Source organism: Vanellus vanellus (genome assembly GCF_965231255.1).
Source record: "Vanellus vanellus genome assembly, chromosome: 5".
NCBI lineage: Eukaryota > Metazoa > Chordata > Aves > Charadriiformes > Charadriidae > Vanellus > Vanellus vanellus.
In genome coordinates, this window is record NC_138910.1 from 33,507,841 (window position 1) to 33,523,484 (window position 15,644).

General features: G+C 35.7%; 2 protein-coding genes across 2 annotated transcripts in view; one reads left to right on the plus strand and one right to left on the minus strand.

Annotated features, from left to right (window-relative positions):
- DNAH7 (dynein axonemal heavy chain 7) overlaps positions 1–15,644 on the plus strand; it is a gene marked incomplete at its 5' end in the record, with an annotated part of 117,347 nt that overhangs the window by 93,338 nt on the left and 8,365 nt on the right. The window contains 9 exons of the mRNA XM_082483985.1: positions 33–166; positions 857–1,192; positions 2,126–2,252; positions 3,411–3,605; positions 7,247–7,339; positions 12,045–12,221; positions 13,325–13,486; positions 14,261–14,461; positions 15,191–15,352. Coding sequence (XP_082340111.1) covers positions 33–166; positions 857–1,192; positions 2,126–2,252; positions 3,411–3,605; positions 7,247–7,339; positions 12,045–12,221; positions 13,325–13,486; positions 14,261–14,461; positions 15,191–15,352 — 1,587 coding nt within the window. The remainder of the gene's footprint in view (positions 1–32; positions 167–856; positions 1,193–2,125; positions 2,253–3,410; positions 3,606–7,246; positions 7,340–12,044; positions 12,222–13,324; positions 13,487–14,260; positions 14,462–15,190; positions 15,353–15,644) is intronic.
- LOC309672020 (baculoviral IAP repeat-containing protein 5.1-like) lies at positions 7,955–11,060 on the minus strand (the record flags this gene model as incomplete). Its single annotated transcript, XM_082483425.1, is given in 6 exon segments — positions 7,955–8,122; positions 9,110–9,224; positions 9,682–9,791; positions 10,843–10,980; positions 10,982–11,041; positions 11,043–11,060. Coding segments are annotated over 6 exon segments (609 nt in total).

The following is a 15,644-nucleotide window of genomic DNA, read 5'->3' on the forward strand; positions in this document are numbered from 1 at the left end:
GGCTATCTATCAAAAAATATTTCTTCTAACAGGTAACATTATTGAACTTCATGATAACTTCAGAGGGAATGCAGGATCAGCTTCTTGGAATTGTAGTTGCAAGAGAAAGGCCAGATCTTGAAGAAGAAAAACAAGCCCTCATCCTTCAAGGAGCTGAGAATAAAAGGTACCAAGATAACTTCCCTTGCTAAAGGTAGAAGCAGATTGCAGGTTAAGGAAATACAAGCATGGGAAATAAATTTTTTGTTTGATCTAACAGGAAATTCAAGACTGCTATTTTTGAGATGCCAAACTTAGGCTTTTGTTTGGTTTTTTAGGCTGATTTGGATGCATACTCTTACTCATATTCCAACTGGTTGTGCCTTTCTTCTTCCGATATGGTTTCCTATTTCTGGGATTAGAATATGTTAAGGAGCTGCATTGCAGGCTGTGTAATTGCAAAATGTAACTCTTGATCTTTTCATCTGTTTTTATGCATCCCTTTTGTGATGTTGGTGATGTGATTTTCTGTCCTCATTATTTTTGATTAGAAATTAATGGTTGTGTTTTAGAAATGTTTTCAGTGTGTGCTAGATTTGCACTGATTGTACATGGCAAAGAGCATCTTTTCCCATGGATCAAAGCATGAAATGTGCAGTATTCGAAGTGGTTTGTCACTTCCTCTTTTTCCAATCCATTTTTAGACTGAAAGTGGCTAAATTTTTTCAGAAATTTCAAGGAATATTTAAAAAGAAAAAAAGGTTTTGTTATGTAAGTTCTGTACCATGAATAGAATCTACACATTGTCTTATTTTATAGAAACTAACAGAAAACATCTATAATTTTCATATGTGAAAAATCTTTTGTATTATTTTAGGCAGCTAAAAGAAATAGAAGACAAGATTTTAGAAGTTCTTTCAGCCTCAGAAGGAAATATTTTGGAGGATGAAACTGCTATTAAGATATTGTCTTCTTCCAAAGTTCTGGCTAATGAGATTTCTGAAAAGCAAGCTGTAGCTGAAGAGACAGAAAAGAAGATTGATGCTACGCGTATGGGCTATCGTCCTATTGCTATCCATTCATCAATCTTGTTTTTTTCTATTGCTGATCTAGCCAACATTGAGCCAATGTACCAATATTCACTCATGTGGTTTATTAACCTTTTCATCATGTCTATAGATAATTCGGAGCAGTCAGAAATTTTACAAACAAGGTAAGAGTTACAAACATTGCCATTTGTAATTGATGACATATTCATAGCTACTCCAGAAACGATACTGTAATTTCTCCAAAATATATGATCTCAGGCATTGAATTTTGAAATATATTTTTTTTTATTTATATTTGTCAGATATTTTTCTGGAAAATAATGTATTCATAGAAACAAAATAGTACAACGTATTAGAAGTGCAACATATTCCACTATTTCTACCTAGTAGTTGCTACCTGAAGTTGTGTGTGAAATTACAAAGTATCGGTTAGATAAAAATGGTCAGCTAGCTTTAGTTTTACATTTCCTTTTATGTGACTTTGTATGTCTTCATGAAACAGACAAGAAACTTTTTCACACAACTGGTGAGAGAGAATGAAGTCCTGTGACTGGGGTTCTTGACTGTAGAGTATGCCATACATTAGTTATTAACTCAACCATTTTTTTAATTCAGTTTGATTATTGTTTTATACTTAAGATATCCCTCCCTCTTCCACCTTCTTCATGAGAACAAGAGGAACTGTGCAATCTTGGATGATCTGAGTTTATTTTACATGTGCTAGACCTCACTATTATGATCACATTAGGATTATTCAAAGTCAACAATGGGAAAGACAACTTTTAAAGACGTTCTGGTTTGATTTTGGTCCTGGTATTTATATCCATAATGAATTTTAAAATTGCTGTTCTTTTCTGCCCTTCCCAAAAAGGACCTCTCACTTCCTTTGAAAATCACGTGTTACTAAGATGTAATTGCACTTAAATGTGTTTTATGTTATTTTGCTCTCAAAACAGTACATGCCTTTAATGATTGCTTGGGGGTAATTGACCAGAGAGTTTATTAGAACAAAGGAGATCTAAATGGTTTGTAATAGGTTTTCAGAGTGCACTGTCTTTAGAGTGACATTAATTTTATTATTCTTTTGACACCTGTAGGTTGAAGATTCTTAAGGATCATTTTACTTACTCACTTTATGTCAATGTCTGTCGCTCCCTCTTTGAAAAGGACAAGCTGCTCTTCTCTTTTTGTCTAACTGTGAATCTCCTGAAATATGAAAGATTGGTCAGTAATTAAAAATAATTTGCTGTTTGATAAGATATATATTAAATTGCATGTACAAACTATCAGTAATAGGAACATACAGCATAAGAATAGAAAAATAAGTTTATATATAATTATATTACTGACACCTCAATTTTGTGGTGTTTTATTTTCATTTTAATAAGGAATTCTTGGAAAAGATTCTCTAGAATGAAATAAATAGCAAAACTGAGCTAGATGATAACAGTTTTTCCTAAGCATTACTTAAAACAAAGCCCAGCCTATGTTATTCTTACAGTGAACACTTCGCAAAATGTTACTGAACCGTATTCTGACTTCTAAGAGCATATAAAAATGAATTGTAACCATTGATTTAAGAAACTACTCATCTTTTTCACTTAAGGTGCTAAGTGCATTTATTTTTGCATAGAATTCCTCAAAATCAAACACTGGAACCAACTGAATTATATTAATTTCTAGTAATTCTTTACAAAATCTTTATAGGATTTTTTTAAAGTCATAATGAAATACACACATTTTAACCATATCATCTGCAAAACAGTACTTATGGTTGCTTGGGGTTGTTTCTTTCAGCATAGTATGGAAACAGTTAAAATTTTAGAAACTTTTAAAATTTTTATATTTTTATATTGGGGAACACATCGAAGTGAATTCTTTTAAGAGCTGACAGTAATAATCATGGGACACTGTTCTCACCTTCACAGGGACTTCATTTTACAAATTCATCAAAGAAATTTTGAGATAAAGGCGTATTGAGAAAGGAATGAGACACATAATATGTTGATATTTCTTTTTCATACTTGCATTATAGGAAAAGGTTGCAAAATGCATGGTTCCCTGAAATACTTCCAGAATTTTTTTCCTTTATCATTTTGGGATTTGAAGAATGGGTCTAAAAATCTAATCAGTTACCATTGTTCAAGTTAGGAATGCAGATGAATCTTTAAATTGGCTCATATTATAGGTTTTTTGATTCCCTAAATTCATGTTTAACTGAAAACCAAACACTGACTACTTTGGAAATAGGCTTTTATTAGTTGTATAGAAGCTTTTTCAACTAATGGAAGAATTCAGATGACTCTGTAGATTTTCTACATAAATTACTAAAACCATTAGGTTTTATTTATTTAGTCCTGAGAGCAGTGTTTTTCATTGTAGATTAATGAGAATGAGTGGAAATTTCTGTTAACTGGAGGCATAGGTTTGGACAATCCCTTTTCTAATCCATGTACCTGGCTTCCTCCAAAATCATGGGATGAAATATGTCGACTAGAAGATCTGCCATGCTTCACAAACATTCGGAAGGATTTTACACGATTAAAGGATGGATGGAAATTGGTATATGACAGCTTGGTATGTTAACATTCCTGATTGCTTGCATTCATAAGCTAATTAACACATTGAAAATATTTATTCAGGGAAAAGAAAGTGCTGTCATTTTACATGGTATGTTCTTACATATATGCATGTAAATATTTAAGCAAATTATGTGTAGTAGTAGATTATTGCCAATTTGTAAAATGGCTTCTGAATAGCAAGTCATGATTTGAATTAAATTTGGGTGGGAAAAAGGCAACAAAACCTGGAGGGGTAAGGTAATAGTGAAATTTGCTAAACTCAAGGCAACCACTGTCCCTTGTCAGTCTTTATGTTTGTTTACCATGCTTTGAAGATGCCTTTTCATGCTATTATGTAGCATGCTGCTTTCCTGGAGAAGTGTGAAAAAACAATTACTGCCATGTAGAGAAACTAGAATGGGATTCAGGAGACCTTTGATTCCCAGTTCTCACAGTGACCTGATACATGCATGAATACCTGATTTTGTCTTTAGCTTCATCACCGTTTCCTTAAAATCTAAGCTCCTTAGATGAATTTTACTCCACATTTAGGCACTTGCTTCCTCTCTAATCTTACTATTAACGCTTTTTTTTATTTTATCAAACTCGCCCCTTCTGCTTCTTGGTATGCAAAGTGTTCATCGTACACATACCTCCTGAAGAAATGATTAAAAACATTATCCTTCTTTTCTACTTAACCATAACCATAACCACTTCCATATTCAGATAATACTGTCCATTTGTGCTAGTCCATTGAACCACATCTGTCACCGTTAACTTAAATGATGAAAATTTATCACCAATATTCAGACAAATGACTCGGGATTCCTTACACACATTTCAAAAAAATTAATTGTGTGTTTTATTCATTGTAAATGTCAAGGATTTAGAAATCCTTTCTATTTAAAAAACGTGCCTTAAGTGTGCAAAGAGGAAAAGAATGGATTTTTGGTTGGAAATGCTCATAAATGTGCGATGAGAGACATTTAAGAAACTAAGCAGCTGCAGCCTCTTCAGTTGTCCAGATTGCAGGAAATGGAGAAACAGGCAAATAGCAGAGATAAAGCTTTCCTTGGGCACTTACAAAAAGATACAGGAAGTTGAGGTCTTTAGTTCTTCCTTGGGAAACAGTTGCTTAGAAAATGAACAGAGAAATGATGGCATTTGAAAAAGAGATTGAGGGAGGGGGGACTACTTCATAATGCTCTTTGGGATTATAGCTTTTTAAAGCAATGCCTAATATAAATGAAAGGTGCTGACTTTCAGAAGTAAAGATTTAAGATGTGTGTGATCGCTATGTGTGTATTCCCACAGCCAAACTGAAATAAATAGAAATGCCTTCATTTAAGTGACATTTGATAAAGTGAGATCTATAGAATCAGGTCATCAGTTAACTGATAAAGAATCTAATAAACAGTTACACTGAATCCAGAAACATTCAGTTAGTGAACCTTGAGTGCTAGATCAAAAGGAAGGGCATTATCTATCACTGCCCTGATAGAGAAGAGTTGCCATGTCTTTTACTTGTTAGGTGAAAACATTTTCATTATCCATCTAGTTTTAATACTAGTACTTTCATGCGCGTGCACTGGAATTTTCAAAAATGCAAGTTAATTGGTCTTGCGGAAGGTTCCTTTTTTCTGTGTTTGGTTTTTTTTTTTTTGTTACCAGTATAGTTTATTCCCAGTAATACGCAGCCAGCTCTTTTTCCTGTCTTGTTAGTGATACACAACTTTAAATCAAGGGGAGTTTCAGGCATGTATGCGGGTGGGTTAAAAAGAGAGGGTGCAGAATCAGTGTTGCTTGAGCCACTTTGTCATCAACAACCATACACTGAAGATGAATGTTTTTCAAAGGAGTTTGAAATGCACTTTTCTGCTCATACTCTTGTAGATCAGGTTGCTTCCAAAAGTAGGGGAAACCTGACTTCAACTCCCCAGTTCAAGAATTCCATGTATTATTTCATCTAAAGTTGTATTTCATATCTTGGACTAGGGACTGAAACTCAGTTCTCCTTGAGCTGACTAGCTTAATCTCAAAGCTGCTGATGCATCCCTTCTCATGGAGATGTGGAGAGTTTTCACCAAGGTGGCACATTCAATGGAGTCTTCAGTGCAACCTGCACTCCTTCGTGTTTCCTAATTCACTCAGTTTTCTACAAGTCTTGTGACTCTTTAGCTAAACACTTAAACAGCTGTTATAGGTGTCATTCTGAGGTACCTATTTTCCCCCATCTATTAATATAAAAATAATGCAACATTTTGATCTGAAACTAAGTTCCTAGAAGTTGGGGAAGGAGGGAGCCATGCTCCAGATCCTTGATAGAACATAAGCGCCATTGTGATTTGATTTGCTAAATCAAAGTTGCTCAGAATACAGTCTGTGCAGGTCTGTCTTCATACCTCTGTGCCCAGCCCTCTACAGGCAAGCCTAAGAGGCTCACCAGCAGAGCTGTAATATCAGTTTCCAGAAAGGCATACATAGCTGGCACTGTATTTCATTCTAATAAGAAGTTAACATGCCACACAACCACTGCTGTTTCCAACCTGATAACTGCAACAGCAACATAAGAGCTGTGTTATTCATAGGCCATTTACAAATTAAGTTCTCTGGTGCATTGTTTGACTTAATTTTCCAATTCTTGTTTCCCAGCAATCGTTTTCTCCATTCAGATGCAACCTAACTCATAGTTATCTTGTAGTACTGTCATGTAATTGTCATTGATTATATGGTTATGATTGTAATATCATTGTGATTAGGGAAGTGATTGTCCTGCTGTACTCTGCTCTGGTGAGGCTGCACCTTGAATACTGTATTCAGTTTTGGGCCCCTCACTACAAGACAGACATTGAGGTGCTGGAGCGTGTCCAGAGAAGGGCAACAAAGTTGGTGAGGGGCCTGGAGCACAAGTCTTATGAGGAGCAACTCAGGGAACTGGTATTGTTTAGCCTGGAGAAAAGGAGGCTGAGGGGGAGACCTTATCACTCTCTTATCACAACCTGAAAGGAGGGTGTAGAGAGGTGGGGGTTGGTCTCTTCTCCCAAGTAACAAGTGAAAGAACAAGAGGAAATGGCCTCAAGTTGTGCCAGGGGAGGTTCAGATTGGATATGGGGAAAAAGGTCTTCGCAGAAAGGGTTGTCAAACATTGGCACAGGCTCCCCAGGGAAGCGGTTGGGTCACAATCCCTGGAGGTATTTAAAAGATGTGTAGATGTGGTGCTTAGGGACATGGTTTAGTGGTGGACATGGCAGTGTTAGGTTTACAGTTGGACTCTATGATCTTAAAGGTCCCTAGAAGAATCCTAGAGGATTCTATGATACTGAAGACTGACACCATTAATTCCATTCTAACAGAAAGAGGGAGGTAAAGTGCATTTTCAGGTTTCCTCCAGCTCATTCCTTCTCCACTTTCTAGAGAAGAACTTTAAGTATTTAAAGATAATAACCTAAAGATTACTATAACTTCTCTGCTAAGAGAAGCTTCTTAGATAAGCATATTTAAATTTTTTTTAAAAAAGATTTAAGCATGTCAACCCCATTTCTGTAGATTAAGAAAAAAATACTTAATGGATTGATATGTCAAGTTAAAAGATCATTTACTCTCACTATAGGTAATTCACAAATGCTTTAAAGAATGTTGAAATACATATGTTCTTAGGATCCCCAGCACGAGGATTTTCCTGCAGAGTGGCAAGAAAAGTTGGGAGCATTCCAAAGGATGCTTATCATTCGCTGCCTGAGACCTGACAAAGTATGTATGAAACTTTTACCTTATTCAAAAAGGTCTACTCATCTTAGAAACCAAAATTATTTGCAAGTATGCATTTCAAGTGTGTTGTCTACAGTCATTCCAGAACAGTCTATCATAAAGGAAAATAAGAATTAATAAGACTTCAAAAAAAAAAAAACCCAAACAAACAACCCAGCAAGTTTGAAATTGTGATGAAAAAAACTTTTTAGAACAGGCCTTTAACTTTTGTTAAGTTTCAGTGTACACACCAAAAGCCCCAGAGCTCTTTCTCCTTGAGAGACTGTCTTACAAACATAGTACAGGTCACAAGAGAGGCTCACAGTTGTGAATCTTTATTCAAAAAAAGTCAATCTACTAAAAACCAGAATATAAGTATTTGCTTAGACATTTTTCATATATTCACAGGTTAGTGGGACTACTATTAGTCCACACCTAGCCATAATGACAAAGCACATTGTGCAAGATAGGAATTAGTATATATGACCTCTGTCCCAGAGATCCTATGAAAGGAATTCTCTGCGCTTCCTCACAAAACTGTTCAGCTTTGTATTAGTACTCAGATGAAAATATCTTTGTATTGTATAAAGAGAAACTTTTAGAGTCAGCCTTTACACTTCACTTCTGGATTTTTGTTTGACTGGCAGTATTGGCAGGATCAGCATGGAGAGGCACTGGTGGTGGCGGTGTATACTGGTGCTTGGAGACAAAGTTATCCACAAGACGCTGCCTTGTTGCAGTGACTTCTTCTTCAAAAGAGTTTATTATGCTTCTGCCAGTTTTGCACTTAAAGCAAAGCAAAAGATTGAGACTTTCAATTGAGCAATTTAACTGTCTTGTTCAATTACATTCAAAACTTAGAGCCTGCTGTACTTTGAAATAAAGTAATATTATGGCCAAGACCCCATTTGTACCTTGGAACACTGCTCTAAATCGTTCAGTGTTCAGGTTAGATAACCACGCCATCTTCTCACTCTTAGTCCACCCTTCAAGACTACTCCCACTGCAGCATGCGGTCCTGTATTTATGTATTTGAGTCTGTGTTATAGAGAACTTAAACACTTAACCTTGACAGTCTCCAGGTATATTTTCAATACAGAACATTATTAGCAAGGCAAAGATCTTATTTATGCAAACCCACCAGGAACTAAGATGCAGAACCTTTACTGTGCCTCATCAGGGAACTTGGTTCACTTGATTCTTACCTATCCATAGCATTAAGATTATATATCAAAGATACGCTCATCTTGATCAATTAGTTGAAGCACCTCAGTTTTGTATGCTTTTGTATATGTCAACACTATGGCATGCATGATGTCTTAGAAGTGGGGAGAAGTAAAACTGGATAACTGTAAAACTTGGGCTTTAAAGTTTGCAAGCTTAGTTAAACTGTAAAAGTGGACATGTGAAGCAATGATATGGTCAAATTTTTTTCTTTTCACATGCGTTGTTCTTTACTCTTGAGAAAGATAGAGCTGCTCATTGTAGAGCTTCCTGGATTGATTGGGTCTTGCACCCAAGATATTTTTTTCTGCTGTAATGAGTTGTTGGAAAAACATTTCTACATGAAACAGGTTTTCTTTCAAAAGCTAGACAATATACACTGAGAAGAGTTTAGGTGCAGATTTCTTAGCCAATAATGCACATAAATCATCACTTCAGATGAAGTCATGTTCTAGCCTTACCCAATCACTCCTTGCTGATGCTTGGAAATGTTAGAAGTTCTTGTTTACATTCTAGCTTTGAATCTTGTATTAATTGGTTAACACTTACAAGGAAGGTTCTCAGCCGTGTCATCTCCAGCATGTAGTACTCCTCCATTGTTAGGTCATCAAAGTGCTTAGTAAGAGATAAAAAGCCACAACTGTGACGTTTGGTGTGTTCCTCCCTGCAATGTAAACCCAGAATAAGAACAGATATTAAACCCATGAAAGTTACATTTCAAGAGATGAAGAAATCTGAACAGACAGGCCTCTTCAGTACTTCTACTATCTCTCAGAAGAAAAAGTTTCATACAGAAAACACAGGAAATATATTTTAGTGGATGTCAGATAAAAGATAGCTGTGAGATGGGAAGATACAAGGGAAGATGAGAGACCGAGTTGACAATGTTTTCTCATTTGTTGAATGAAAAGCATTCTCTTTGGAGGCAAAATGAAAGCACTATAAAGAATTGCATGGGATATAATTAACAAATTATGAACTACTTCAAGGTTATTGGGTAAGAGAAACTTTTCGTATGCTTCCGTTTGGTGAACTGGTACAGAGAAATTGGTAATTTTATAATCAGTAAGGGGACGTTGTCAAAGAAGTTTGGAGGAATACTTCAAGAATGTTGTGCTTACCATGGGTCATCATTTGGTTCCCAACCTTCCAGTTCTATCAAGCAAAAGAAACATTTTGCCACATCTGGTTCATTTGCACTGGGACAGTGGACAAAGCCCGCCTTTGCCATCTGCAGGTGACAGTTTAGAAGTTTAGAGCATCATCCAACACAATGCTCATGTTCACATCAGCAAGCTGTTTGAGAGCTTGTAAATAATGCCTTTCCGCACAATGCCTATCAGCACAGATCATGCTGAAAAATAAATTTTAAGCGTGAGGACTGCAAGCAGGTCAATAAGCAACTAGTAAAGGAATAAAGAATAAGCTACAAGTAGTGAATGGATTTCTGCATAGCTGTGGTATCTGCAAGCTACTGGAGTAGCTTTGTTCTACTAGATATCATCTAGTAGATGCCGTGCAACACAGGCATTTCAGTAGCTGCGTGTGAGATCTGCCATAGCCAGGACTTTAAAGAATATTTTCAGAGAAAAAAACATAGCATAAGACCATGGGCATAGAAAAACTTTAAATATAAATTATGTGAGTAAAATACTACATCTTTAACTTCTGTGTTTTCCTGTCACTTTAGAAACGCATCTGGTGAGAACACTAAAAATTAAGTAACTTTGTTTCAGTTATAAAACTTCAGACCTTCTCAGATAACTCTTACAGTATGACTCATCTGAGATCCAGCCTGGAAGTTTCATGTGTGTGCAACATAGAAGTCGGGTGGACTTTTTTAATTCTCAAGCCAAAGCCTGCAGGGATACAAATATTAAGTTTTTTAAAATTTAAGTAATTTCAATTTCTGAATTTTAAGTAGCCATCATTCCTTGCTTCTTTTACTGTAGGCTTCTTTCTTATGAATGAAAATCAGAAAGTCTACATAATACAAGAAATTAAGTTCTAAGTGACAAGAACGACAAAAAAAAAGTGAAAGCAAGAAAGGTAACTATAGTCAATTCTATAGCTAGATGAGTGAACTGAACATGCAGAAGCCAGTCATCCTACTGTAGTATTTCTGAGCAGGGAACAGAGGAAAGTTGGAGTATTCAACTTTTTCTTCAGGCTTAGTGGAAGCTCACAGCTTTTCTTGAACATGAATATATTTAACAATGACTTCACATTCAAGCACAGTATATAAAATATAAGGCATAGTCAAAATATCCATTTAAACTTACATTCTCTGGAGTGCACTTGCAGTTCTTTGTAAAAGGCCACTTTGTGAAGGTTTTTAAACGATTCTCATATTCATACATATCCTTAAAATCACTCAAGAGCTTGGAAGCCGAAGCAAATTCTTTCAAGAGCATCTCCATCTACAAAGCCTGCAATGAGGATAGGCCAGAGCCTCTCTCCTGCTCTCAAATTTAAGGCATTATACTAATTGGTGACACATTGCACCTGTAAAGCAGGGTAAGTTTTTAAAGTAAGTAAAAACACAGATGAGTTTATGAGCAGGATAATCAAGAGAAAGGAAGCTATTGGAACTTTTTCTCCCCTGTGTCACATTCTGTTACTTGGTTACACTATATTAACAGAAAGCATCTATGCTAATGCAGTATGAAAATTACAAATTTTGTAATTGAAATGTCAAAAATGCAAGTTAAAATATCTAGTTATGAATATAGCAATTTTACATATAAAGTTTTAAAAAATATTATACTGATTGTGACCAAAGTGGTTGAATTAACATTGCTATTTGAAACCTTTAGCATTTCTTGAATTTCATGTTCAGAGATAATATGTTACTATCACATTTGCAAATACCGTTGCATTTCTTTAAAGGGGAGGTGTTTATTTTAACATATTCCAGAGTGTGTCCAGAGATAGAATGAATGGTGATATTTAAAAGAATCATATCTGCAAGGATCAAAACGTTAAGCTGTCATTTTACAAATTGCCTCTCATTTTGGTACAGAGCCCGGTTAAGTTCAGTGGGAAGTTTAAACAGCAGTGTCTACAAGACTGCTGTACACAGCAGTTTTCTAAGCCAAGATCTTAACAGCTTTGAAAGGTGTTGCATTATGAGACATGAAAATTGAAATCCTCTCCATAGTACAGATGGAGTAAGGGCAGAAAAAAATCCAGCTTCCTATACCAGCACATTAGTTTGTCCAGATGTGGTGACAGAAATGAGATTAAGGATCATTTGCATAGGCGTTCCAGTTTCAACCCTCTTAGACCATCTTCAAGCTTAAAGTCAGTTTTTTGCCTGGATTTTACACATGCTAAATCATTGACTCCTTTGGGACTGTACTTTTATCTAATTTTATATGGAGGGATACTGTCCTTAAAATTTATATTAAAATGTTTAGAGTAATATGTGTTAATGCTTACGCAAAAATAGGACACTAATTCTATTTTTTCCTTTTTTTTTCAGATAATACCGATGGTGCAGGATTTTATCATTGATAATCTGGGACGTCCATTTATTGAGCCACCTCCATTTGATTTGTCAAAAGCATTTTCTGATAGTCACTCTTGTACACCACTGATATTTATACTTTCTCCTGGTACTGACCCCATGGCAGCCCTTCTGAAGTTTGCTGATGATCAGGTATTTTAGTATCTCCAGACTTTTTTAATATAGTTGATGCTTGTGTGTGTATGCACATGCGAATGTTTGTATGAAGCAACGAACTTTATTAAAGTAGAAGCTGAAAGGCCAAAGTAAGCACAAAAACTTGTTCTTAACTGCTCAAAACCATGTTAAAATTGATCTCGTGGTTCTCTTTAACACAAAGCACTAATTAATGCAAGTGGATTGGTTTTAGGAATGAATAATTTGTCTATTGTTTATAAGAAATTGTATGTTAAATATTTTTGGCATATTTTATAATGTTGTGATGTCATGATCTATTTGACTAATTAGTTATTGTAATCTCAAATGGAAAAATGGAACAAAACCATAGTGATTTAAATGTTTGTTGTAAGGGATATTATCTGAAAATGGTATTTTTTTCTAATAAGCATTATGTGTAATATATTACTTAATTTAAAAACACTGTAGTAGTATAGAACCTTACGATTGTAGATTAGGGTAGATGGTTGGACTGGGTCTCTTCCAACCTAGACAATTCTATGATTCTATGATTGTGGGTGCCATTTACACCTTGGAATTCAAATATGGATTTTTGTTGGCTTTGACTGGCATTATTATAGCATTTAAAACAAAAACGTCTCAACAGCCTAAATCAGTTCTTATGTAGAAGGATACTGTTATAATACTAGAAAGCTTTTGTTTTCTGTTAACATGTTTTTCTTGCATTTCCTGACTATTATTCTGTCAGAATTCTGTGCTGTTGAGAATGACAGACATACTTAAAGTCTCCAACCACCAAGCTGTAAATGTATCCTGCATTTTGTAGTAGGTTGTCTACATCCTTAAAGAGCATACTGTTTTCAGGAGTATTTTGAAACTGTCAGAATTTTACAGTTCTGGATTGAATTGATGAGTAGTTGGAGCTTTTCACTGGGAGATAGATAAGAGGTTTTTTTTCAACTGGAATGATATGAAAAAGGATTTAAACTGTACTTTAAAAATATAGCGTACCTTAAATATTTCAAGAATACATATATATGTGAACTCTTATACCAGAAGGTTTTGTGTATTTATGCAATATTTTTCTTTCTTACTTATAATATGCTTTCTATATGCAGGGATACGGTGATTCAAAGCTTAGTTCACTGTCACTTGGTCAAGGCCAAGGCCCGATAGCCATGAAAATGATAGAGAAGGCAGTAAAGGAAGGAACATGGGTAGTTCTGCAAAACTGCCATCTAGCGAGTTCATGGATGCCAATACTGGAAAGAATCTGTGAGGTAAAAAAAAATATTATCTTTTTCTTAAAAATACTTTTGAAGGCATGTCTGATCCATACGGGCGACTGAATAGCCAGCTTAGAGTTTTTCATGATGATTCCCGTTATATAAGGGTAATCATCACATATTGATTCTGTCTTTTTCCGTCTGACTGCTGGTGTAGAAAGTGCTCACAAACAATGTGGGTCTGGCCCATTCCTTGAATGGTAAATCCCAGCCACTACAATGGTGTCTTCAGGCCAGGAGGTTTCATCATATGTCTGTTGCTGCAGAAAAACATATGCTAAGGAATTTTACTTTTGAACAGCTGTAAGTTTCCAAAGAGGTATGAGCGTACATTTCTTTCTACCATGCTCCCACCCCGCCCTTAATATACTTAACACATTTCTGATGTGTACGTATGATTACTACAGGCCTTCCCAGAACAGCTGTATGACAGTAAATGCAGTAAATGGGAAAAGTATACATTCCATTGCTCTTATGGTACAGAGCCTGCATGTGGTTTTATTCGTATACTCCACAAATATGCACAGAAAGGGCAAATTTTAGTTCAAAATACTGAAGTCTTCAATAAAACCACACCAGCTGTAGAAGCAAAGTTGTCATTCATAACTGTGACTTTCACTATAATCACATATAAGCATCTAAGAAATTAAACTTTGGACTGGTGTATTTTCCCACTTTTTTTTTTTTTTAATTGCTTTAATAACACTAGGGGTGTATATTAATCTATTGTGTCTTCCAATTGCCTGGTTTTATATGTGTTTATTGTAGGAGCTAAACCCTGATACAACACATCCAGATTTCCGAATTTGGCTCACCAGTTACCCATCTGCCACTTTTCCGGTGTCTGTACTTCAGAATGGAGTGAAGATGACTAATGAAGCACCAAAAGGCTTAAGGGCCAATATAATTCGTTCGTACCTGATGGATCCAATATCTGATCCTGACTTTTTCACCAGTTGCAGAAAACCTGTTAGTAATGTTGTATTGTAACTTTGTAAATCAGTTAAAGCAGACCCTGATGACTGTGTATGTATGGGCTGGGGGGAAGAACTTCCCAAATTAAATAGTTGTCTTTGACTGCAATGAAACTGGTTTTGATTACTGGCAATAGTGAAGTAAATTTAATTTTCATTTTACTGCTAGTCTTCAATTGAGCTTTTGTGGTATGTCAATAATGCAGTTCTAGTTTTTTTTTAAAAAAGTAAGACCAAAAAAAAACCCTTAACCTCTTTTCATAATTAGATGTCTGTTTGCAAGCATATTTAAATTATTTTACTATAATTAATGTTGTTGTTCTCAATCAGGTCATATACTTTGCTAAATGGTCTCAATTGAAAAACAAAAGTTCCCATCCGAAGTTTTTCTTTAAAGGCCTGAAATCTATCTTGATAATGAGGAAAAAAAAAAAAACAAACCAACAAACAGAAATAGTGTGTGAACAATGTTTTATAATACAGTGGTGTAAAAAAGTATTCATTGGTACATGGTCTCATACACATCATGTATATTAATTACATATAATGGATATATAGCTTTAAAAATGAAAGCTACCCCTGACTCATAAACAGTGTGTTATGAGAGCAGGACTTGCTGGGTTTTGAGTGACTCAAAGACAGCACTGCTGTGCAGGATGTGAGAAAAAATGAAACTGTTTAAACTAGCCATGAATTATTAATAGTGTTGCATTTGGTTTTTAAGGCTGAGTTCAAGACGTTGCTGTATGGCCTCTGCTTCTTCCACGCGCTGGTGCAAGAAAGGAGGAATTTTGGGCCGTTGGGCTGGAACATCCCATACGAGTTCAATGAGACAGACCTGCGCATCAGTGTGCAGCAGCTGCATATCTTCCTTGACCAGTATGAGGTACGGCTACCTTTCACAGCAGTCACTGGTCCTTGCTTGCACTTTCTGGGCCTGTCAGTGCATGGACCAATGCAGGCTGAGTGCTGCCACGGCAACGGTTTAGTGGGGGCAGTGAATTCGAAACCAAGGTCTACTTGCAATAGCGCTCATCACATTCATTTTAAGTGGTTAGCATACCATGATCAGTATATAACTGATGTGGGAAACTTTCAAATTACATTTAGAAGTTCTGCAAAATAGAGTAGCGTTTGGTCCCTATAGCTGCCTTATTCGTTGTAACCTTAGCCTGTGT